Here is a 26,241-nt window from a genome sequence, read left to right on the forward strand (position 1 = left end):
TCTTTTACCTCAACAAACTGTATAATCTTCTTCAAGTAATTCAATATCTTATTGGCATAATAGCAGCTCATCTGTCTAACCAAAACACACATTTGTCATATACAAGGTGCGTTCCATAATAAATGTGATCAAATTCATAAAAAATCATTTATTGAACATATTCTTACAATTAGTCAAAAATCTTCGAAATAGCACCCTCCTGCATCGATACACTTGCGAAGGCGGTGTTTCCAGGCCTGGAAGGAATTCTGAAAGGCCTTCTCTGGAATGTCCTTCAGAGATGATGTAACATAAGCCTTGATGTTTTCAATCACGTCCCAATGTTTCCCTTTCATGGCCCCTTTTAAGCAAGGAAACAAAATCAAGTCGGCAGGAGCCAGGTCAGGACTGTAAGATGGCTGTGGGTCCTGGCCAGGAAATTGTTGACAATGAAGGCACTGTGGCTTGGCGCGTTGTTGTGATGAAGTTTCCACATGTCCTTGATGTCATTTTGGCAGTGCGCAACCCTCCTTTTCAGTCTTTTGAGCACTTACAAGTAGAAAGCTGCATTTACAGTGGACCCAGCAGGTACGAATTCATGGTGGATAATGCCTCTGACATCAAAGAAGACAATGAGCATGGTTTTGGATCCTGGACTTGCTCATGTGTGCCTTCTTGGGATTTGGACAAGCTATCACTCCCAAAGGCCTGCTGAATTAATGTAAAGGTTTTGGTGGCAGACTTCCCAAGTTTAACAAAAAATTTGATAGCGTAACATTGCTCCACAAAATAATCCATTGCACCATGTTACATTAACTCAAAATGGGGTTCATGGGAACGAATGTCCTCACCCACTGGCAGCTTGGAAGCAAATGAGACCGAGCGAGTTTTGAAGCCAACGCCCCATGCCACCTAGTGCAGCAGGTTAGAACTACATACAGCGTATCATCGCATCATGAAAAAATTGGTTGCATTACTTATGGAATGCATCTTGTATGTTATATATATAATTTTCCCAGATACAGGACATCAATCTTTGCTTGATGCACTTATTCAGGTACAGCACATTTCATCTTTTATGGCAAGACCAGATTCCCATATCAAAAGTGTACAGAGACCTTCAGGGCTGATAGAATTCAGATTAAAACTTAAATTTAAGGCTCAAATTTAAATTACCTTAATGTTTCGTCCACCGATCATAACTCCATTCATCTGGTCTAGTGCCAACTGTGCCGCTTCTGGTAATTCATACTCTACGAATGCAAAACCTTTATGCTTTTGCGTCACTGGATCCCAAGACATATTGATAGACTTTATTGGACCGAATGGAAGAAAAGCTTGCCTGATAGTGTCTTCCTTCAGTTCGAAACTGATGCTTCCAACATACACCCTGTGGCAAATAAAAAAACCAATGCCAACGTTAATTATTAAGCAACATATCTGCATTTTCTTCTGATTTTTGAGGCCTACAATATCTATAACTAAAGAATACAGCAAATTATTTTTAAACTATAAATGAGAATAGTGAAAAAAAAAAGAAAAAGAAAATTGAATTTATCAATTTATAGTCTGTACAAACTCTTTTCTAACTGAGGATAAAGAACACAATAAAAAATAAATTTAAAAATTATACAGATAAAGCTGTTACTGCTAAATTACTGCAATAAACTGGACCCATTTCAAATAATTTCATAATTTAAAAACTATATTTTCACTCTTGTTTGCTGTGAACTTAGCAGAAAATTTGACATGTTTGAATTTGTATGAACTGTAATTACCTCTTCTTTAATCTCATAAATGCTATAATTTGTCCTCTGTAAAAATCTGAATTGTTATTATACAAAGAAACTAATTAATTTGAAATTCAATTTTAATGACATTTATCTCTGTACTGAAATTTAGTAGTAATAAAATTAAATTGCCTGTCAAATTAATTTAATCTAACAACCATTGCTATTTTAAATGAAATCTATTATTCTAAACAAAATTATATATAATCTTTAAATTTATTAAAAATATACAAGTAAATCTTGTTTCAATATATTTGCATAAAATTCATATAAAACTCAGCATTTTATCACAGACTGACATTTTGGCAATTACAAAATCACAAAACTACTCATGCAATTCTTTCTCAGAGATAGAATCATTAATACTCATCAACTCACAATATTTTTGGTATATTTCTGCTTTATTGTTTAAGATATAAATGAGTCCATTTCCCATAGAGTTTTCATTATAGAGCTTTCTGTAAGTCTGGAACCATAAGTGTTACATTAATCTTTATTTGCTGTTTTACAGGTAAAACATAGCCAAGTAAGGAGGAACAAACTCAAGTTATTTCAATGATGAGGATCTGCAGTCAGCACAAAGTTGCCAAACAGTTTAATAGGCTGTATCCAAACCTTCCTCCAATTGCATATGGAAGTCTGGATGCAGCTTGTTAGACTAGTCAGGAATTCTGTCAATTTCCCACCATCAAAATAACTCAAATTTGTTCCTGCTCACTTAGTACCATGATTTACGTGCAAGAATAATTGAAGTTCAACATAATTCCTATGGTTCAAGACATTTAGGATACACTATAAATTAATATTACAAGGTAATACTAATCAAAAAGTACAGTGGAACCCCGGTTAATGACCCAATTGGTTAACGAACTTTTATTTTGCAAAAATTTTGTCTCGGATAACGAACATAATGATATTTTGTGTCAAATTTTAGTTGGCGTTAGGCATGCGCAAGTTAAGCATTGCTTTTCCGAGTGTTTGTACTATACTTCTTTTTTCAGTTTTGTAATTTATATACAGTATTTCATCAATATGGCATCAACGAAAGAAAAAGTCATAATGGCAATAGAAAACGACAATGCGCTATCACATTTGAGAAAGATTTTGCTTAAAAGAGTAAGACAATCAATTTTAGATCAATTTCTTATTCCTTACAGAAAGAGTTTGTTTCTTTGTTAAGTTATGGCAACGCAACACTTGGGCGATCTGACTAGGGGGAATGTCTTCTGGGAGGTATTTTTAAGGGAAACTGGCCCCTATTTACAGGCGTTACAGATGTGGAGAAATCCCAGAAAACTCCACGTGGTCAGCCCATCAGAGTGAGGTGCGAACCCACGAACGAACTCCCCGTGTTCAAGGTACAAAGACCACTTAGCCACTGGTGGTTTTTTTTTACCGAAAGAGACTTCAACTCGAAGAATCTTCCGATGAAGTGCTACCCGTTATTTTTTTGGAGGGGATTCCCCTTCTAAGCATTAAGGTTTGTATATCTCCACTTTTCTGCCACCAACTACAACAAATGAGTGTATGTACAGTGCTATTTTATTAAACAAAGTTTACATGTTTGTTGCTGTAATGATAGATACTATGTTTTCCTACATTTTCATCAAAGAAAATTACTGTATATTACAAATAAAATGCCAAAGTTTTGGAGACTAGAACAAATTAATTGCATTTGCATTAATTTCTATGGGAAAAATTGCTTCGGTTAACGAACAATTCGGTTAACGAACGGAGTCGCGGAACGGATTAAGTTCGTTAACTGGGGTTCCACTGTATATTTTTATCTAAGGAAATACTTAGTATTTACAGAAAACAAATATAAACACCCAGAACTGGTTTTTAAGTATTTGTAACTCAACATCTAGATATTAAATTTCACATTATTGTCAGTCTTTCATCAATAATTTGGATAAACTATATTTGATCATTTATAATGAATTGTGTATTGATTAATAACATTTGCATTTTCATTATTTAAAATATCATTTAAAATGTTCACATACTTATTTTTTAAATAGAATTAATTGTTAATTTCAAAATTTTATAACAAATTATTTGTCTTATGATTCTGTAGTATAAATAACTAAAAACTACAGTAAATGTTATCATTAATGACAAGAAGGGACAAAATTTAGAGAAGCTGGAAAGAGTTTGGACAGACTATCAATTAAAGAATAAGAATTTTTGTTAAAAATTTAATTTGGAAAATTTCTTCGAATTTTCAACTTACAGAATTAATTTAACGTAACATATTAATAAGTTGGTTTACACTATATTATTAAATGTAGATACTGAATGCCATTACACCCATTTTGACACAAACTGTTAATTTTCTATTAACCGTCAGAAACAAATTTGTTACTGTAGCAATGATATAATTTTGGAATTGTTAAAATTTGTTGTCTACTTTATATCAACAGTTAATTGCCAGAACAACATTAATTGCTTTTAGCATTATTAAATTTATTATAATATTTTGATATTTCTTTAAACACTTCGCAAGCAATATTTAACTACCTTTTAGGTAAGTACAGAGGTCTCAAAATTAGTGCATTTGACATTGTCAGATCTATCTCAATTTTATAAAACAAAACTGCTACATCTATAAAACTCTCTATAAAATATAAATATATTGCAATCTAGTATTGTTACTTCTAATTTTGATTATAAATGCTAAAATTGGATAATTTAATTATTTTCTTCCAATATTAGATCACAATTCCACTTTAAATACTAATTGTTCATTCATTATTCAATGATATTTTCAAATAAACAAAATCAATTAGGTATTCTAATTCAATAATTAGAGCATTTTCTATAAATTTATTTGGAAGGAAATTTTTCAGTTCTAGCTCAGTTTAATAAGCTTCACACATTTTAAATAAACTTTTTTAGAATATATATATATATATTCTAAACAAGTTTATTCATCTGTTCTATCTTTGAATTTAAAACGTGTAAACTATATATATAGCATGTAATGGCTTGTGTTACCTGTGATTTTATGCTGAAAGGATCACAAATTAGAAGCTGACAATTAGTTAAAAAGTATAGTGATTAATTTTTGAAATGAAAGTGTGCATAATACCACCATTAATCATTTTAAAATTTGTATTAAGAAAAAAGGCCTGTGCAAAGAAAGAAATCAGCTGTAAAACATTTTTCCAACTCGGTACAGGTAAGTCTCAACTAGTGGAAAATCAAGATGTGACAGAAGGATAAAAGGCCAATATAAAGATATAAACGCACATGTATTTTAAGTGGAATAAACAAACACATGCAATTAAAATAATGTAAATTTTGAAATTTTTTTTTAAATTATCCATTCTGGTTATCACAAAGAACATGTATAAAAAAACTTGATGAAACTATTATAAAAAAAAGGCACATATTTTTTTGAATTATGATTGCACAGTGTTTTCAGAATTAGAAAATGTGTAATTTAAAAATTACTCATTACATGAAATGTATATATTTCCCCCTTCCCTGAAAATTTTCACAAAGGAATTCATGGAATATCTTTCTATCCATTAAGTATCACAGAGATACTTCCAATTGAAGTATCACTAATACCTGCCACTTTGAAGTATTCAATTGAAATTCATCTTGATGTAGCCATGTCAATTTTCAATATTATAAAATTTTAATAGCACAGCATGTCTTAAAAGTATCTTTGCAACTACATACAATACAAAAATTGAAATTTAAAATATTTTTGTGAAAGTTTTTTTAACCTGCGAAATATTCTCAAATTTTTATAAAAATTTCACTTTTCATCTGTCAGATATTTGTAATCTGTAACTAGTGACAAAGAACTCTGTGAAATGGCTATTCACAAGAGACTGGATAGTGTGATCTCTGATTTAGATGCAAAACTAGATTTGCAAGTTCAGAAAAGCATAAAAGTTTGAGAATGTATTTTACATGCAAAACATTATATAGAGATATCAACAAAAATCATCTCTAATAATGCTTTTAATGACACCAAGAATTAAATATACAGGGTCTTCAAAAATGAATACCACCATTTTAAATTACCATAATTATGTTAATTATTACCCAAGAAATATGTACAATTGATAGAAAAACCATCTGAATCCCATCTACAATCAATGTCTTGATAACTAGCAGCTCTAGGAAGGACCATAAACAAAAATGGCAACTTAACAACAGAGAAGGTATTTTATGTTTTGTGAAGGCTAAAACCTATACTAGAAAGTGGAATCACTCATTAATGCGGCTGCTGTGAGTGGAGTGACATGCCATAGCAAGCATAGGAAGAATCTGAGCGTTGGTTGAATGTGTGCTGTGTGACACAAGGTGCATACATTGAGAAATTGTAATGAGCAAATGTGAAACTTGGACAGTTCCAATGTTTTAATATAAATTGTTATGTTAATTATTATCCAACATTCTCCGACAATTGAAAATGTTAACATTTGTTTTGGAAAACCTGTGTAATAAGAAAATTCAGTTTTAAATTGAATTTAAGAAATCTGAATATCAACTCAATTCTTACAAACAGCTGCACTCAAAAACTACTCAGATTAAAGAAAATATTTTTGAAATTGTGTAATATAATTTTTAAACACTATAAGCAATAAATGAAACAAGCCAAGCTACTGCAATGACAATTTCTAAGATTATAATCTATTAAAATCTTGTTATTATAAACACAACTAGTTAAGCACTATAAGCACTATACACCCTTTAAGCTATATTCCCACATTTACTCATTGAATAATGAATTTTTGAATATTGTACTTAATAATTTAAAAATTTTCATTAAATATTCTAAAAATGACATTACATAAATCTTAAGAGATTGAAATGATTTTCAGTTTCTGTAATTTGTTTATTACTTTAATGCTTTTCAATAATGTTTTTTTATATTAACAGAGTATCAAATATTTCGAGAAAATAAATTTAAATTTGAATAAAAATGTAAAGTCACTGTAGCAAAATTTCCTTATTTTCAATTAGAATCATTATTAGTACACACCAATATATTTTAAAGTTAACCATTAATTATTTTCATTACTTGACAATAAAATAAATATCATCATTTTCCAAATTTTCAAATTATGGGCTGATACAAAAGCAACAAAATTATGATATAATTAATATAATTATATCACAATTTTCAAACAATCAACAATAATTAAAGTGACTGACAAGATTGGTCAATTGTTTTGTTGATCATAAAGATCAAGAGAGAACAGATGGAAAGAGTTGTTAACCTGTCCTATGTTGATCCCGAAAATATCCGTGTTGACCTCATTGACCTGCATGGGCGATCCCGAATATTTCCGTGTTTACATCGGAACGTTTTTGATACTAGATGTCGCTTTGCATCACAATTTTTATATTAAAATGAACTTTTAAAATAAATTTTTTTTGTTTTTATATTATTCTATATATATATTTTGTTTGTGAAACATAAAAAAATAATTTTTTATGATACAGTAAACACGATTATTATTTTTAAAAAAAATTTAGGTTTAACACCGACGAAAATTCAACATGGCATCACAGACAACAAATAAAAATTTCAACATTGAATAGGTTAATGCCAATTGTCATCTCAATTTTGCCAGTTGTGTGAATCAGATTTGACAGCAATGTATATCTAATTCTGCAAAAAATTGAATAAATTAGGCTATACTGCCTATTTTACTCTTGTCATTATAGTTGATGTCAACCATAAAACAAAAATTTGAAAAATATTAAAAATAAATATTCACATTCCTGAAATGTCTTATTTGTCAAAAATATATTTTACTTGTACTTAGAGATCACTCGTACCTGATCATTTCTGGTATATACTATCCAGAACTATTAATAATAAATAAAACTTCTATTCAATGTTTTTGACCTTTGATATTACAGCAGTCCCTTGATAATCTGACAGGTATGGGACCAAAGCGGTGTCAGATTACCGAAAGTGATTACATATTTGGCATTGTTTTTGCTAGCAGTAGCCTACAATATTCCCTAATCTAACTGTTCGAACAGAACTGCTCATGGAAAACACACAAAATATGTGTCATCGTGTAAGAATTGGGTGGGAAGATTCACGTCACGACATGCTTCTGTGCAAGCAGACACGTAACTGGGACAGGTACCTTGACGGGAGGTGCGTCAGACTACTGAGCATGTCAGATTACAAAACGTTGGAATCAAGGGACAGCTGTATTTTCACATCTAAAAAAAAAAAAAAAAAAAAACGATANTTCTCCTATTTGTTCTCATATGGAACAAAACTTTTTCATTTATTTCTAATGCTGATGAAAACAGTAATCTGTATTATTTCAAACTCTCAAGAATTTTTAGAATAAAATCTGTATAATTAATATAATTAAGGATTTCAGTCAAATATTTTGTAAGAGATCTTTTCTTCTTGCGGAGGGTAACTTCAAATCGTCACTGCCTCGACTTCTCTAAGGGTACATATTTTGACTGAACAATCCATTTTTTCATCCTATAACCATAAATGTATTCCATCACTTCACAAGCTGACCTGCACATCAGAGCCAAAGCTTGCTGTCTCTGCACTTGATTCCTCAGGTTCGCCATTTGCTGCAAGGTAAGAAAAACACCTTTGTACTCGTAGGCCATCGAGCCCATCTTGCTACTAACCTGCACATAAGAACTAATGCCTGGTGTCTCTGCAGCGTTTTCTGTTGCTACAGTGCAAAAAAAGAGAAAGAAAAAAGATAAAAGATACAAATTAGACAACAATAACAAAACCTGTAATTCTGTAAGGTTGATTATTATTATTATTGGATAAATATATTTGAAAAACAATTATTAAACCGAGCAAATTTTTTTTGACTTTCAAACAGAATGCCATCAATTCAAGGAAGAATAAGAGGAAAACCTAACAATTAATAAACTTCTAAAGGCTGGTTTGTTATTGTTTAAGTCTACGACAAAAAAAAATAAAATAAAAAAAATAAAAATAATCACACTGTAGACAACAGAAAAAGCTGAACACCAAGGCAGTTTTATAGGATATAAAAAAAATAAATAATTAAATGCTCAAATGAGATTAATAATATTCATATATTGTTACTGTAAAATTTTACTTTACACTTTGAATAACTCATGAGCAATCTTACCCTTTAAGTACCAATGTCTTTTCAACCAAGATTATAATTTACCTTTTGTAGCAAATCTTATAAATATAATATTGATACATGTAGACAAATAAAAAAAAATTAGCAATATAAAACATACTGACAATCCATATTTATCTCCATTAACCTCATTGATCATAATACTGCATAACAGTAAAGATTTTGAATCATTAAATTACAGTATGATTTGAGATCATTACTATTATATATTTACTTATAATTCTGATTTCAAAAATATTTGACATGACTTTATTTTGTGATTTTCTTCATATGAATGTATTATTTAGATTTAATAACTTTAAAAACTATTTTAAAGATCAAACAAGATTTTAACATATGTACTGTACTACAGCACAGTTGACTTCTATAAATATTGTTATTTTAAGGTAAGACAATGTTTTTTTATTTAGTTTTTATCATACTTAATATTTAATATAATATCAATATAATATAATTATCAATATAAAATTTAATAGAATTTTCTTGGAGAAGTAAATCTTTAGAGAAACTATAGAGTAAATGTAAAATAATTTTACAATTTCAAATGTAAATTGTATTGATTTATTTATTTCATCCAGTACATTAAGTGTGACTTATCAAAACACAAAATTCTGTAACTAGCAATCATATTGCAATTTCAATGTGACTTCCTGCCATTGTAAGGCATATGTTCCATCAATAATAAATTTTTTGTTATTACTCTGGCTTCTATCTGAACTGTGACATCTATAATAGCATTCCTGATTCTGATCTTGAAAACATTTAAGCGATACAATTAATACCATCTCTTCGATAAATCCTTATATTTCTTACAAAGAAATCCACTGAGATGAGGTCTGAAGTGAGACAGCCAGGATATTGTGCTAACTCAACTGAACCAATGAACATTAAAAAATGGCTGTACAGAAAACACACATTGTAATAATATTTATATGCTTTGAAAATTTATCTTACTGCCAATCAGGAATTACTATTTATTTATTATTAAATTATACATTCTTTAAATGTCTGCTCACTTAACAAAATTCACAAGAACATTTCAAAGTTTAATATCACTTATTTTTAGAATGTAAACATTCTAAATAAACCATTATGCCATGCATAACATTTTGCATTTTTAAAATTTTGAAGTGTTTATATTTTATTATGAAATTGTTTTATACTTTTGAAACTTAATTTTAATTAAAAATAATTAATGCCAGAAGGAATACTAATTTTTTTTCTTTTTAATGGTGTAAAGTCTAAATACTTAACAAACATTAAATTCTATAATTAAAATCTGACAAAGATTACTTCTCTTAATTATAATCAAATTTTTTCATAATGTAGAAATTACATAATTTTTGGGTATAATAAACCAACAATAAAAAGTATTTAAAAATTTATTTAAGTAACATATACTTGTCTGTCTATTATAAAATATTATTTAACTTTCCATTTATTACTCTTATTTTATATTATTAAATATGATAATGTAAGATTAATAATAATACATAAAATTTAAAAACTTGATTACTTATGAGTTGTCAAATAATATAAATAATTCTACAGAATACATACTCACATTTGTTAATTTAAATATTCTCTGAGTGAAATAAAAAGCTATATTAGATATTTATACAGGATGATTCAAAAATATTGTTTAGCCACTTGAAGAGAGTTGATTTTACTATAAATGTAATACTATTGTGTTTTTTTAAACATACATCTTTTGTTTTACATTAAATATCTGATGAGATATTTGATTATTTTGAATAATTTTAAGATGCAAAGTTGAAGAATGATCCTTAAATATATACTATGTTATTAGTGGTGTAATCCCATCAGGCAAGTGAGTTGTATTTGACCTACCTGAAAATTTGAGATGCATCAGATAAATTCTGAGCAGTAGTACAATGATGTACAGCAGTACAGCTAGAGAAGCAAAACTTAAGTGCTTAACATATTCGCTTTACTAAGCAAAGCTTTTCGGACCGCAACGAGCATCATCAGGCAAAATGATATACAGGATTTCAAACTAGAAATACAAGACAAAAAAAAGAAAACAAAGATTTTGAAACATTGTTTTCAAAACAGAAATAATAGTTCAAGGCTGATTAATTGGCTAACCAGTCACTTAAAAAAATTTAATAAAAATAACTCTTAATGGATTGGATGTTAAGTCAGCCATATTTCAACTGATTTAATTCAGAATTTAAATGGGTGGGTCACAAATTAAAAATGAAATGTAATACTAAACTCCAAAGAAAAATATAATCTCTTTAAACTGACAAAATAAAACCATAAAATTCACTATCTTCCCCAGTAGAATTTTATAGCTTCATTCTGTTATTAATTTTAATAAGAAATTTAAACCAGTACAATAAATAACTTTTCCATTGAGGGAGTAACAGATCAGAAGCAAATAGTCCATACAAAACAATTACCTTATATGATATCAAGAAGATTGGATTCTTCTGGAGTTAAAATGTTTGAAACTTCTATCAAGACATATTTCAACAAGGAGAGCACCAGCTCACTTGGCAGTGTCTGTAAGAAGAATACCCAAACAAAATATTTAATGATAAGTACTCACTATGCCTGGATGCACTTCTGGTTTGATGATCCAAATAATCTTTGATTGGCATCCTGCTATAATACTTTGAAGTTCAATTAAAGTAACTCAAACATACAAAATCACTCTGTAAAAGTATGCCTAATATCCCAGTGATAACTGTTACATTGTTATTTATTTATAAAGAGTTATATGTATTAGTTGTAGTGAATGAAACATTAATTTACTTTTACATCAAACTAAAAAATTAATGTGATGCAATATGCATTCATAGATATCTATCTGTAAGCATTTATTATTATTTTCTAATTAGAAATTAAGATTTATAAATTTGTGCAACATTTCAGTGTTTTCAGTTAACAATAATTGCATAAAAATAAAACGGTAGTTGTTTGATGCATTTGCCAATTATTATATAAAAATTTACAAACATATATATAAAAATTTACAAACAACTGAATTAAATTATATATTTAATAATTAACTATTAATATTAATGATCTGCTTTTTTTCAATTTTTTTTACATTCATGTAAATTACATTTAATTAATAAGAATTCAATATGTTGTCAAATCTTTAAACTCTCAACATATCTGTGATATGTTATAATTTCCAGCATTCATTTTTATTTTCTTCATAAAAACAAATTTTTCTTTTAAAACAGAAATAAATATACAACATAACATGAAAAATGCAAGGTTCAAAATATAAGTAAGAGGAATGGCAATAGCCATGTCACATTTTCTCACAGTTATAGATGAGTATGTTTATTGTTTCCAAAAATTTGCATAGTGTGCACTGAGATGGACTTTTGTGTGTGCTTTTTTTATATGGCAAACATTTAAAGATTATTCTTTTATCATTTTAAAAGATAACAAAACTGTATCAAAAGAAAAAATAAAAATAAAAAATACTGCTAATTGCAAGTGCTGAAAATGTAAACATTAAATAGCCATATTTAAAAAGTATAACTCTCTCATTAAAACAATAGTGTTCTATAGTAAAAAACCTTGGGATTAAAATTCAACTTCAAGTAGTGTAGCAGGGTGATTTACACAGATACCAAAACATTTGATCTAAAAGAATGTATAAAACAAAACTTACAAATTTAGCATATAAAAATAACAATACCTTTAAACTGATTAAAACTGCATTACAGAAAATCTTCAATAGATTATACAATATGATGAATTTGCATGAAAATTGAGCATCCTAAAATATGTACAAAGAATGTTGATCTGATTAAAGAATAATCTTTTAGGTAGTGTCCTGGGCAATAAATATACAGGAAAATCTAAAAAATTTAAAAAGAAAAAAGAAAAAGAAAAAAAAATTAAATTGAATTATCAAACAACATATACCAGGAATATTGGTTTTATATCTAATTGTTTAAGTTAATGAAGAATCAATTATCTCTTGCACTTTTGCTATGCAGATGATTTGTTTTTAATTTTATTAAATAATATTTTCATAAAATTTAAATATTGCATCCAAGTATTCAACTTCTTTAATCAGATATATAAAATTTATAACAATTGTAAACATTAAAAACTTGCAACTTTAAAAAAATGTTATAAATCATCATCAGAAATTACATCTACAGAATAATTATATTTCATGCAGCAATTTTTTGAACTATAATAAAAAATTACATCTATATCTAGATAAGCATTTGTATCAGACTGTTCAGTGTTTTACTTTAAATCTCTCATGAATATTATGAAAACTTAACATTTGTATTTATATCTATTTTCTAAAATAAAACTGTTCAAACAACATGATGAAATAAGTCTAAATCAATCTCTAGATATAACATTTCATAAATGCTAATTATGTTTGCATTTGTTACTCACAGGATATTATTAATCCCTTTTTTTCCATTTATTTACATAACTACTGTTTAAAACATTATAAAACAATCACTAATCTGCTTATTTTTAAAAATATTCCCATCCTTAGAAAATAATACTAAAGTTTTAAAGTTAAAGAATATTAGTAACACATTCTAAAAATGAGACCATCACCATAAATGTCGAGTGTTAAAAATTGATATTTATTTAAAAAAATAAAAGTATTAAGAAAAGAGTATATGGAAGTAAAAACCAAATTTCATCATTAATTAATTAATTAAGCATTAACCATAATTATCCTAACATAGAAAGCTAACAGAAAATTATGAACTTTTTACAATTAAATATGCATCTATCAATAAAAGAAACTCACTAAAACCTTCTTGGAATTAAGTAATCTAGCATTAAACTGAAAGAATTTTTATTTAAAAGCTTTATAATGGAAATTTATACAAATTGGAACTATCATTCTGTCAGAGATTATCACAATAAGTACAAAAATTAATTACAACTACCATGTTTATGTAATATTTATATAAAAACAAGTTTAGGAACATTATTTTGTTGCTTTATACATTATCTATTTATAAATTTAAAAATGTAATGTTATATTAATTTAAGATAAAAAAAAAACTGTTGAACAACTTTGTGAAATAGAAAAATACAATTCTAAATTTTTAACTTTTTTGTTTTCAAACCATAAATCTTTTCTTTATGTAAGTAAACTTCAGCAACTTCTCTTCAAGTGGTTATACATTTTTGAAACATCCTGTATAAAAATATCTTACCTGTTGTTGATGAGCTATTGTTTGCTTCATTAAAACATTTTTTATGCTTTGTTCCATTGCATATTTCTTAGCTTTAGTGACCATTTCCTGCTGTTCATTAGTGAGTTTGATCAATCCCAGACCGAGCAATGACGATGGAGATCGCATAGCACCTGGGCCTGCCAACACTGGGCCAGTCTGCTCCACCTGAGCAGATCCATTTGTACCATTAAGATCTGTGGGCAATAGCAACTTAATTAGCATTATTAAAAAAAATTTATTTTTTATCCTGTAAAATAGGAGTGTCCAAACAATTAAAATTGAATAAAACAATACTTTTAACATTATAGTTTGATCTAAATGCCTTTCAAAATTAATAATTCCTTCAGTTGTTTCATTCTCAAAAAAAAAAAAAAAATTAACACATTCTTTTAAATAAATCAGTCAAGAGCAATGCCATAAATGACTATAGCTACAACAATTTCCTCAGAAAATAATCTCAAAAAAAAACAGACATCTTAACGGGGTTTGATCTATCATACAGAGTTTTATGATTAACCTGCTCAATCAGCTAGAAATTTTATATGAAAATAAATTAAACTATTAAAAATATTAAGTTGTTTTTATAGATAAAAAATTTATCTATAAAAACAACTTAACAACTTACAATAAGATCATTGACAACTTTTACAAGCTACCTGATAATTTCTAATAACAAAAAAAAAAAAACTAATGATAAAAATTTTATAACCAATAAAACTTCTGAAAATGAAAGTATATTTACATTTTCAAATATGATATATAAATTTTTGCAAAGATATATGTATCATGTAAATATTAGTCAGTATGCATTTTTATAAAGTAAAATGTTGGCTAATTCAAACCATAAAATTAAGCACGCATTGTTTTATTCAATTTTAACTTTAATTTTTTCATTTTAATAAAAAATAATGGCAATGTTACATTAAGTGAAAAAAATTCTTCAAATTGCTGATTTTCTAATTTTTTAATATAAATTTTAACAAAAACAATGTAACAAAAAACAATTATGAACTTTTTATTTAGTTTTTAAATTTGGAGAAACTCCCCTAATTGTTTTCATAGTAGTTAATCAATCTTAAAGTTTATATATAAATGGAAAATTTCAAAAATCTGAGTGTGTTTCAACTCAATGAATAATTTTCATAATGTACTCCACACCAGTCTAGTCTAATAAAAATTAAAAATTTGTTTGCATTAGTAACAATACTTTTTTTTGTATTGTGTAAGCATACTGAAGTTTAACAACTTCAACAAAACTGGAGGATGACAAATTGATAGCTAATTTCCATGTAATAAGCTGTAACGCATTTATTTTTTTATTAGTTTTCATTAAATCAGTAATAAATTTACTGATATACTCTAAGTATGCAGCCAATACATTTACTTAAGTATATATTAATTTAGCTAAAAAACTAAAAAAATGTTTTAAATTAAACTTTCATTATATACTTTATTAATATAAAGAAGTTTATTATTGTTGTTTTTATTAGTAAATTTTTAATAATAGCTGTAATAAGAAATTTTTGGATATTATGAGAAAACAGTTTTCATTTTAATAAATATTTCGAAAGAATCTCTGAAAAAATTTATATATAATGAGCAATTATCTATTGTGCCAAGATGCAATTTTTAAATTTATTTAATTTATAAGTATATGCTCTCTAACTCAAATTAGTAGGGTCTTGCCCCTGTACATCATACTTTCCCTGTTAGCAACAGTGTCATACCATCATCTATTGAATTCCTTACAGAGAAAAAATTTTAAATTGAAATAATGTGCTTCTGGTTTGCATGGGAAGTTCGTATACAGTTAATTGAGGCCTCCTGCCCCTAATCTGGTCTTGGCTTTCACCTATCTAACTCCATTCTTGAGATTAGGGAAAGACAGATAGACAAACAGCAGTGGAAATTTATAGCTCTACAGTTTGGAATTGCATTAAATGCATCTAATTATACATTCAAATTTTTGCAGAAAGCACCATCATGCATTCTATACTATACATCCTCATCAGGATACACTTATGACAGAATACAACACAAGAATACAATTTAGGGAGCATGATAAAGCTCTAAAAATATTAACATACTTAACTTTTTGTAAAATTTTCATTCTTACAGAACTAAAATCATTGTGGATGTTTCTCCAAATTTATACTTTATAATTATATATAATGATTTAATTATTATGTACAAAAAAATCTTTGGACACTCCCATTAATAAAAGTACATAAATAATATTTTTCACTCAAACTAATTATATTTTTAATTTGGCTTATTTATAAAAAGGCATGCAAAGAAAGATATGTTAAAGAATTTACTGACATATGAGGTAAGAAATTTAAATTATTTCATTATTTCCTTTCACATTAAATCACATATTAAAATTACAAATTATCATTAATTAAACCTCTGTCAGTTTAATCACATTTTAATATTTTGAACAATTAACTTAATAACTAGATCTCCTAAACAATTGTTTTAAACTACAGGCATGCTGCTTTATATCTTTGAAAATATATTTCTCAATTATATAAATACACCTGCAGTAAAACAGAAAAATGGCATTAGCGTTTTTTTTATTTTTTAACAAAATTTTTGAAAAAGATTTTTTTTTTAAATTATATATTTAAGAAAATATTTCTGCTTATGCCAACAATAAAGAAAAAAAAGAAAACTTATACTATTAAGAAGAAAGATTGCACTGCAATAATGATTGAATTTATACAATGGCATTATTGCAATGCTTGGACAATACATATTTATATTTAAACAGTATATTTCTCTTCATCGATAGTCAGTTTATAACACAAAAAAGAAGCATTCTGAAGAAACCTTTACCGCTCTCAAGCCAGTCATGCTAATGTCTCATTTTGTGCTGTAATTGATCGTTTTGCATGAGCGAGCACAAGTCTTTGTACCAAACGTTGGACTTCCCTCAGTTTGCTTTCAACTACATAGCATAAAAACACAAGAAAAAGAGAAAAAAGAACAGGAGAAATCAAAGTTAGAAAATCACCTGCATTCTACACTTTTAACTATTAGTCATCTTACGATTAGGCATTGTGATCTTATGTAGTAAAACTGGAATTTAATCCATGTATTAAAAAGTGACGGATGCTTAAGAGTAATTCTTCCTACTGTTTTGTGACTTTTAACTCAGTGTTAAGGACTACATTTAAATGTTTATTAATATACAAACCAATAATTACAGAAACTCATGTCTCTATAAGAATTTGCTAAGGTTTTGCTATTGAAACTTTTGTCAAGTTCCATACAATACCATAGAAGTGAAACATTTTAATGTAGTCTAAACACTGATTTAGAACAGTCAAATTTTCCAAATAACTTTGTATTAATGCTTTAAATATAATTTATAAACAAAAAATTTAGAATTATCATATTAATGAAAAGAAATTAAAAACACTTTTAATTGTGGCTAACATTTTTGCAAAGCCATACCATTATCATTAGAATCAGCATCAGAGCAATGTTCTATGGAAANGATTTCAGTCAAATATTTTGTAAGAGATCTTTTCTTCTTGCGGAGGGTAACTTCAAATCGTCACTGCCTCGACTTCTCTAAGGGTACATATTTTGACTGAACAATCCATTTTTTCATCCTATAACCATAAATGTATTCCATCACTTCACAAGCTGACCTGCACATCAGAGCCAAAGCTTGCTGTCTCTGCACTTGATTCCTCAGGTTCGCCATTTGCTGCAAGGTAAGAAAAACACCTTTGTACTCGTAGGCCATCGAGCCCATCTTGCTACTAACCTGCACATAAGAACTAATGCCTGGTGTCTCTGCAGCGTTTTCTGTTGCTACAGTGCAAAAAAAGAGAAAGAAAAAAGATAAAAGATACAAATTAGACAACAATAACAAAACCTGTAATTCTGTAAGGTTGATTATTATTATTATTGGATAAATATATTTGAAAAACAATTATTAAACCGAGCAAATTTTTTTTGACTTTCAAACAGAATGCCATCAATTCAAGGAAGAATAAGAGGAAAACCTAACAATTAATAAACTTCTAAAGGCTGGTTTGTTATTGTTTAAGTCTACGACAAAAAAAAATAAAATAAAAAAAATAAAAATAATCACACTGTAGACAACAGAAAAAGCTGAACACCAAGGCAGTTTTATAGGATATAAAAAAAATAAATAATTAAATGCTCAAATGAGATTAATAATATTCATATATTGTTACTGTAAAATTTTACTTTACACTTTGAATAACTCATGAGCAATCTTACCCTTTAAGTACCAATGTCTTTTCAACCAAGATTATAATTTACCTTTTGTAGCAAATCTTATAAATATAATATTGATACATGTAGACAAATAAAAAAAAATTAGCAATATAAAACATACTGACAATCCATATTTATCTCCATTAACCTCATTGATCATAATACTGCATAACAGTAAAGATTTTGAATCATTAAATTACAGTATGATTTGAGATCATTACTATTATATATTTACTTATAATTCTGATTTCAAAAATATTTGACATGACTTTATTTTGTGATTTTCTTCATATGAATGTATTATTTAGATTTAATAACTTTAAAAACTATTTTAAAGATCAAACAAGATTTTAACATATGTACTGTACTACAGCACAGTTGACTTCTATAAATATTGTTATTTTAAGGTAAGACAATGTTTTTTTATTTAGTTTTTATCATAGAATGAGTTCTTATTTAATTTAGGAATACAGGTATCCCTCATATAACACTGTAATCATGTTCCAAAAAAGTGCCATGTTATGCAAATTAAAGGACTATGGCAAAACATAGGGTTACATTCCAGAAGTTAGCAAAAGTATACAATTCTTTTTCATTACTAAGAGAAATGTGTTTATTAAAGCAATCAATAATTAACTAACAATTACAATTAAAAGCACTGTTAATATTAATTTTAGTTAAATGAGAACTTTTTTTCAAAGTATCGTCATCTTCTGAGCTTTTTTGTTACTTTTGATCAAAAATATCATCAATATCTTCATTTTTTAATTTATATCATAAGTTTCTATGGATGACAAAATAAAAATATGTTCTATAATAATAATAAATCAAATAATATCAATCAAATAAATTCAAATAAAATAATAACAAAATCAAAAATTTGTTCTAGTGGGTCATGTTTGTTCAGTTGAGTACTTAGATTCCACTGTATTTTGTTTGTTGTTTTTATGAATGATTACTTACCTACAGTTTAAAAAAGTTTAATAACACTTATCTAAAAATGTTTAAATAAACTTTACTAAATGCAAAGATTAATCTATAAAAACAAAACAGTGACAATCCTAAAGGCTAAAATCTGAAAGCAACAATAATGACACCTGATCGATAGGATAAGGAAGTGAGGACAACAAAGAAAAAATTGTAATATCAATTTTCATTAATGTAAACCTGACAAAAGGCACAAAACAAGTTGAAAATTTCAATATTTTAAAATTCGTGGACAAATTTAAGATGACACGCATTCTTATTTGGGAAAAAAAGTGAATAATGGAGTTTACCCTTAAAAATTGTGAAGTTTTGTATGGAAGATTTTCAAACCTGTGTTAGAGAAAAACTGGAAGTTGTGATGTACAGGAGATATCCCCAATTTTTGAACCATGTAGAAGTACTATGTTGTGTGAGGAATACCTATACTTAGAAAAAGTTTTAAATTATTATTAATTCTGTTAACATATTCTATTATATGAATTTTTAGAGAAAAAAATTTGAAATAAGAATATGTGGTTGTCCAGAAGAAAGAAAATTTACTTATTATACTAACAGTGAAGTTGAAGCAAGAAATCTATTATATTTATGTAAAGTGAATCATCAGTATTATTTAGCTACTCGAACACAAGTGCAGATTCTTAAAAAACTTGAACAAGAAGGTAAATTTTCATTTCTTATAGACTTTTATTGACAAATTAAATATAAACCACATACATATGATGTGTTTCAATTATTTTAGTTATACTTTTTTTTTTGTCTAAAACCAGTTAAGAAGTAAACAAATATTTTTATTACTTATTTTATTTCTCTTTTATTATAATAAAGTCACAACTATATATAAAATGTATTATTTTTGAACAATATTTAAAAATATATAAAGCAATTTATGATTGTGTAGAAATAATTATCTAAATTGTTGTGTCCTTGAACACTGTAGTTTGCCAAATTACATATAAGTTTTTAATCTTTATGTGCCAGATATTTGATTATTTTATCTTTTTATAAATTTATAAATAAAAAATAGATCTAAAACATAGTTGTTATAATCTGTTTAAAGCATATTTATGTTAAGAAATTTAGATAAGATAAGAGAAAATATTTTATTGGTACATATTTTATATTTTATCAAAAAAATTATCACAATTTTTGTATTATTTTGATTTTCTCCCTATAATATATACTAGTTTTAAATTATATTTTAATTAAACAAACTGTAACCTTTTTACAATGAGATTAGTTTTTGGATTATCCAGTTTAGGTAGTTTATATTTTAATTTAATTACACTTAATTCTAGTCATGTTAAAGATTTGTATTTGATTTTTGCTTTTCAATGAATCAATTATTATATATCATTATTAAAACTATGCTGAAATTGTATTTTTACTGTTGTAATTTTAAAGTGAAATTGCTAATGAATCATATTTATTTCTTTTGTAGTTTGTCAGTTGTGCTTATAGCAATTACTNGTTTTTTTATTTAGTTTTTATCATACTTAATATTTAATATAATATCAATATAATATAATTATCAATATAAAATTTAATAGAATTTTCTTGGAGAAGTAAATCTTTAGAGAAACTATAGAGTAAATGTAAAATAATTTTACAATTTCAAATGTAAATTGTATTGATTTATTTATTTCATCCAGTACATTAAGTGTGACTTATCAAAACACAAAATTCTGTAACTAGCAATCATATTGCAATTTCAATGTGACTTCCTGCCATTGTAAGGCATATGTTCCATCAATAATAAATTTTTTGTTATTACTCTGGCTTCTATCTGAACTGTGACATCTATAATAGCATTCCTGATTCTGATCTTGAAAACATTTAAGCGATACAATTAATACCATCTCTTCGATAAATCCTTATATTTCTTACAAAGAAATCCACTGAGATGAGGTCTGAAGTGAGACAGCCAGGATATTGTGCTAACTCAACTGAACCAATGAACATTAAAAAATGGCTGTACAGAAAACACACATTGTAATAATATTTATATGCTTTGAAAATTTATCTTACTGCCAATCAGGAATTACTATTTATTTATTATTAAATTATACATTCTTTAAATGTCTGCTCACTTAACAAAATTCACAAGAACATTTCAAAGTTTAATATCACTTATTTTTAGAATGTAAACATTCTAAATAAACCATTATGCCATGCATAACATTTTGCATTTTTAAAATTTTGAAGTGTTTATATTTTATTATGAAATTGTTTTATACTTTTGAAACTTAATTTTAATTAAAAATAATTAATGCCAGAAGGAATACTAATTTTTTTTCTTTTTAATGGTGTAAAGTCTAAATACTTAACAAACATTAAATTCTATAATTAAAATCTGACAAAGATTACTTCTCTTAATTATAATCAAATTTTTTCATAATGTAGAAATTACATAATTTTTGGGTATAATAAACCAACAATAAAAAGTATTTAAAAATTTATTTAAGTAACATATACTTGTCTGTCTATTATAAAATATTATTTAACTTTCCATTTATTACTCTTATTTTATATTATTAAATATGATAATGTAAGATTAATAATAATACATAAAATTTAAAAACTTGATTACTTATGAGTTGTCAAATAATATAAATAATTCTACAGAATACATACTCACATTTGTTAATTTAAATATTCTCTGAGTGAAATAAAAAGCTATATTAGATATTTATACAGGATGATTCAAAAATATTGTTTAGCCACTTGAAGAGAGTTGATTTTACTATAAATGTAATACTATTGTGTTTTTTTAAACATACATCTTTTGTTTTACATTAAATATCTGATGAGATATTTGATTATTTTGAATAATTTTAAGATGCAAAGTTGAAGAATGATCCTTAAATATATACTATGTTATTAGTGGTGTAATCCCATCAGGCAAGTGAGTTGTATTTGACCTACCTGAAAATTTGAGATGCATCAGATAAATTCTGAGCAGTAGTACAATGATGTACAGCAGTACAGCTAGAGAAGCAAAACTTAAGTGCTTAACATATTCGCTTTACTAAGCAAAGCTTTTCGGACCGCAACGAGCATCATCAGGCAAAATGATATACAGGATTTCAAACTAGAAATACAAGACAAAAAAAAGAAAACAAAGATTTTGAAACATTGTTTTCAAAACAGAAATAATAGTTCAAGGCTGATTAATTGGCTAACCAGTCACTTAAAAAAATTTAATAAAAATAACTCTTAATGGATTGGATGTTAAGTCAGCCATATTTCAACTGATTTAATTCAGAATTTAAATGGGTGGGTCACAAATTAAAAATGAAATGTAATACTAAACTCCAAAGAAAAATATAATCTCTTTAAACTGACAAAATAAAACCATAAAATTCACTATCTTCCCCAGTAGAATTTTATAGCTTCATTCTGTTATTAATTTTAATAAGAAATTTAAACCAGTACAATAAATAACTTTTCCATTGAGGGAGTAACAGATCAGAAGCAAATAGTCCATACAAAACAATTACCTTATATGATATCAAGAAGATTGGATTCTTCTGGAGTTAAAATGTTTGAAACTTCTATCAAGACATATTTCAACAAGGAGAGNTTTTTTTAAAAAAACAGTCACACATGCATATAAACAATCAAGCACCACACATCTGGGAACTTCATTCTGAGTCCAGTGGAGGTCTGTCATAGTAGCACCAACACTGGAAAGCATGTGGAATTCTCTGCAATGACAAAGAAAACAGAACAGAAGGCTCTATTTAGTCGTGTAGAACCAATTTCAGACCTCCCAAAAAATGTATGAGTTATATTTAACAACATACATATAGTTTACTAATTAAACATTAATTAAATAATAATTACTAAAATTTATTTCTACTTACATAGAAGCTATTATAAAATTATTTTTTGATATGTAATTGTATGGTTCTCTAATTCTTACTCCTTAAATTGGAAAATGTATTTCTGTAATTTTCATAAATTTAATTTTGGAGTTCTGACATTTAGTGCTTTAATTTGCATTTAATTATTATTAATCTTGAATAAATATTAGATAATATACTCAAGTTTAGTTTGAAAGTGTGCCAAATAGCCAGGGAAAAAGAGAGAACTAAAAAAACAAAAATAAATAAATGATCAAGAATAAAAATATTCTATTACAATATTCCAATATCAAAAAATAATCTTGTTTTAATATCTATTTTTTAAGTTCTTCTTTAATTTAACGTATACTTTATATTTAAAAAATAATAATAATTCTAATTTAAATATAAACCAGTCTCAAAAATTATTAAAAAATTCATTCTGACTTAAATTATATTTTATGAGACAGCTGCATGACATTGGCAATACTGAAAGAAAAAAAAAAAGCAATAAAATAAAAAAATTATATCTGAAATCATTTTAAAATATAAATATTAAATATTGTTTTCTATTAAAGTAAAAACTAACAAAAAACTAAGGGTTTCAATTACATATTTATAAGCTTTTGATTTATTAAGTTTTAAAACTATCTTTAATTAGTAAGAGTTCACTGATGCACAGAAATAATTTCAAAAATACTTTTTAAGAATAGTCATTTCACCAAACTAATCATTCTATCTTTAATATTTTTTAGCTCTTTTATATAGTAAAGCTGTATTCTAAAATGTTAGAGAAAAATGTGTATTTAAGTGGAAAAATATCAAATTTTGTGTTACTATTTAAATATATTGGAATTCTCAATGTATATATAATGTTTCTTCAACTTTTGTATTATAATTTGTATACAGGATATAATTGCCTTTTGTAGTTTTATTGTAACAGTTTAATTTTGTGTGTATACATTTTCTGATAATTACTTCTATAAATGTGAAAAATTTCATCATGTTTTAATATTAAACTTATACATAATCATCATCTTGTTTTCTTTACTTTACATAGAAAGCAATGAAAAATTATAGAGGTAAAAAAAAAATGGAGAAATATTAATTAAAATAGTTTCTATTAGTGTTAATGGAAAATTATCTTATTGTTTGCTTATCTTTAAAATCTAAACCTTTATAGCAATGTTTGTAAATGTCCAATATTAATTAATATATATATTATAAAATATATCATCTAATTAAATAAATTATTATATTTTATGATATATATAAATTAAAATTAGTTTTTAGGTTGATCTAGTTGTATATGTTGAAATCCTTAATTTTAAAATGATATTATATATATCATTCATTTAAAAATAAATTCTCTTATATATTTTAGTAAAGATTAACTTAATAAAATAACTCATTTTAGAGGCTTTACATTTAGTTTTGCTGATTAATGGATTGATCACATCTTGTCCTCTTCTTTCACTGAACGAATGAATACCTGAAAAACTTACAGAAAGAAAAATTGGAATAGAAAAAAAAAAAAAAAATTCAACAGGAGACCAATAGGAAGAACAAGTATTACTGCACTTAAACATATATTCTCAAATTCTCTTTAATTTTAAAAAGTGCAAAGTGATCATCAGATCCTCCCTAGATATTAATTTATATATATAATAACTTTCAAGCTAGCTTTAAAAATCTTTATTTTTATATTAGATTTCACACTGATTTACATTATTTCTGAATTTATAACTGCCACTTAAGTTCCATTTAAAGTAATATTTTGTGTTTAAAACAGAAGAACGAATTATCTCATAACTTCCAGATAATTTTAAGTTTGAGTAAAGGTCCTTCTGCTTTATTTACTTACCCATATATAAAATGGCCAATAAATTAACTGACCATATTGTGTGTATGTATTTGTATATTTAATTTTGCTGGTTTAAATTTGGCTCAGTTGTAACCAAATGGGTAATTTAGAATACCTTAATTAGCTTGAAAGGAAATGTGGAACTTTTCGTTAATACAGTACTTCTTATTGAAGAAAATTCCTGCACTAAAATAAAAAAGACTACAACAAAATATGGATAAATAAAATGCTAACATAAACAAAATTACTGAAATGCAGATGCCCGATGAATACTTAAGATATTACCATCAAGGTTTATTTTTTTCTGTGGTGGTTCATCCATCGAATTTTCTGCACTTCCATCTCCGTTCTGTAAATTAAAAAAAAGCATTTTCTCAATACATGAATATATCAATATATATATATAAAGAATAGTAAAACATCAATACTGACAAAGATATAATTAATCAAATAATTAACATATGACAAATCATACTGATATAAAATAATTCTTTTTAGTCTGCAAACAAAGTTAACTCTAGAATAGAAAAAAAATATATTGTTTAAAGTATCAATCAAAAACAGAAATTTGCAATGAGTCCTAGCAACTTTTTAAAATTTAAATACCATATACTTCAAAAATTTCTCTCTCATTATTAGTAAAAATTCTTTCCTTCCTTCTCCTATTCATGTTTTCTTACCCTCATACTGGTAAGTACTCACTCTGAAGAATGATTGAATACTTACAAAGAGTATTAACAAACTGAACGAGAAAAAAAGGAAGGCCATGAATTTGATTTACAGTAGACTATCAAATCGAGGAAAAAATCTGCTAAACTTAGAATCCACTTGTAAATATAGAAGTTGCAAGCACTAATGGGAGTTGCTAGCCAATAAAAAAAATCCATCAACGAGTTGCTTAACNATATTAAATATTGTTTTCTATTAAAGTAAAAACTAACAAAAAACTAAGGGTTTCAATTACATATTTATAAGCTTTTGATTTATTAAGTTTTAAAACTATCTTTAATTAGTAAGAGTTCACTGATGCACAGAAATAATTTCAAAAATACTTTTTAAGAATAGTCATTTCACCAAACTAATCATTCTATCTTTAATATTTTTTAGCTCTTTTATATAGTAAAGCTGTATTCTAAAATGTTAGAGAAAAATGTGTATTTAAGTGGA

General features: G+C 26.5%; 1 protein-coding gene across 9 annotated transcripts in view; it reads right to left on the reverse strand.

Annotated features, from left to right (window-relative positions):
• Window positions 1-26,241, reverse strand: part of LOC111642249 (poly(U)-binding-splicing factor half pint-like) — a 63,260-nt gene that overhangs the window by 18,878 nt on the left and 18,141 nt on the right. The window contains exons 1-7 of one of the 9 annotated variants that reach the window (XM_023388566.1): window positions 22,866-22,947; window positions 22,291-22,456; window positions 12,597-12,759; window positions 11,338-11,440; window positions 10,763-10,928; window positions 8,293-8,351; window positions 1,156-1,369 (exon numbers count right to left, since the gene is read on the reverse strand). In XM_023388566.1, the coding sequence (XP_023244334.1) occupies window positions 1,156-1,369; window positions 8,293-8,348 (270 nt within the window). In that variant the 5' untranslated portion in view covers window positions 8,349-8,351; window positions 10,763-10,928; window positions 11,338-11,440; ... (1 more) ...; window positions 22,291-22,456; window positions 22,866-22,947. Of the gene's footprint in view, window positions 1-1,155; window positions 1,370-8,292; window positions 8,352-8,411; window positions 8,459-10,762; window positions 10,929-11,337; window positions 11,441-12,596; window positions 12,760-14,103; window positions 14,319-16,962; window positions 17,620-22,290; window positions 22,457-22,865; window positions 22,948-24,636; window positions 25,460-26,241 lie in introns of those variants that run through there. The other 8 variants (XM_023388567.1, XM_023388563.1, XM_023388558.1 and 5 more) reach the window with 8 other exon arrangements.

The sequence above is a fragment of the Centruroides sculpturatus genome, unplaced genomic scaffold (genome assembly GCF_000671375.1).
Source record: "Centruroides sculpturatus isolate CEXI.00-Female unplaced genomic scaffold, Cexi_2.0 scaffold1587, whole genome shotgun sequence".
Taxonomy (NCBI): Eukaryota; Metazoa; Arthropoda; class Arachnida; order Scorpiones; family Buthidae; genus Centruroides; species Centruroides sculpturatus.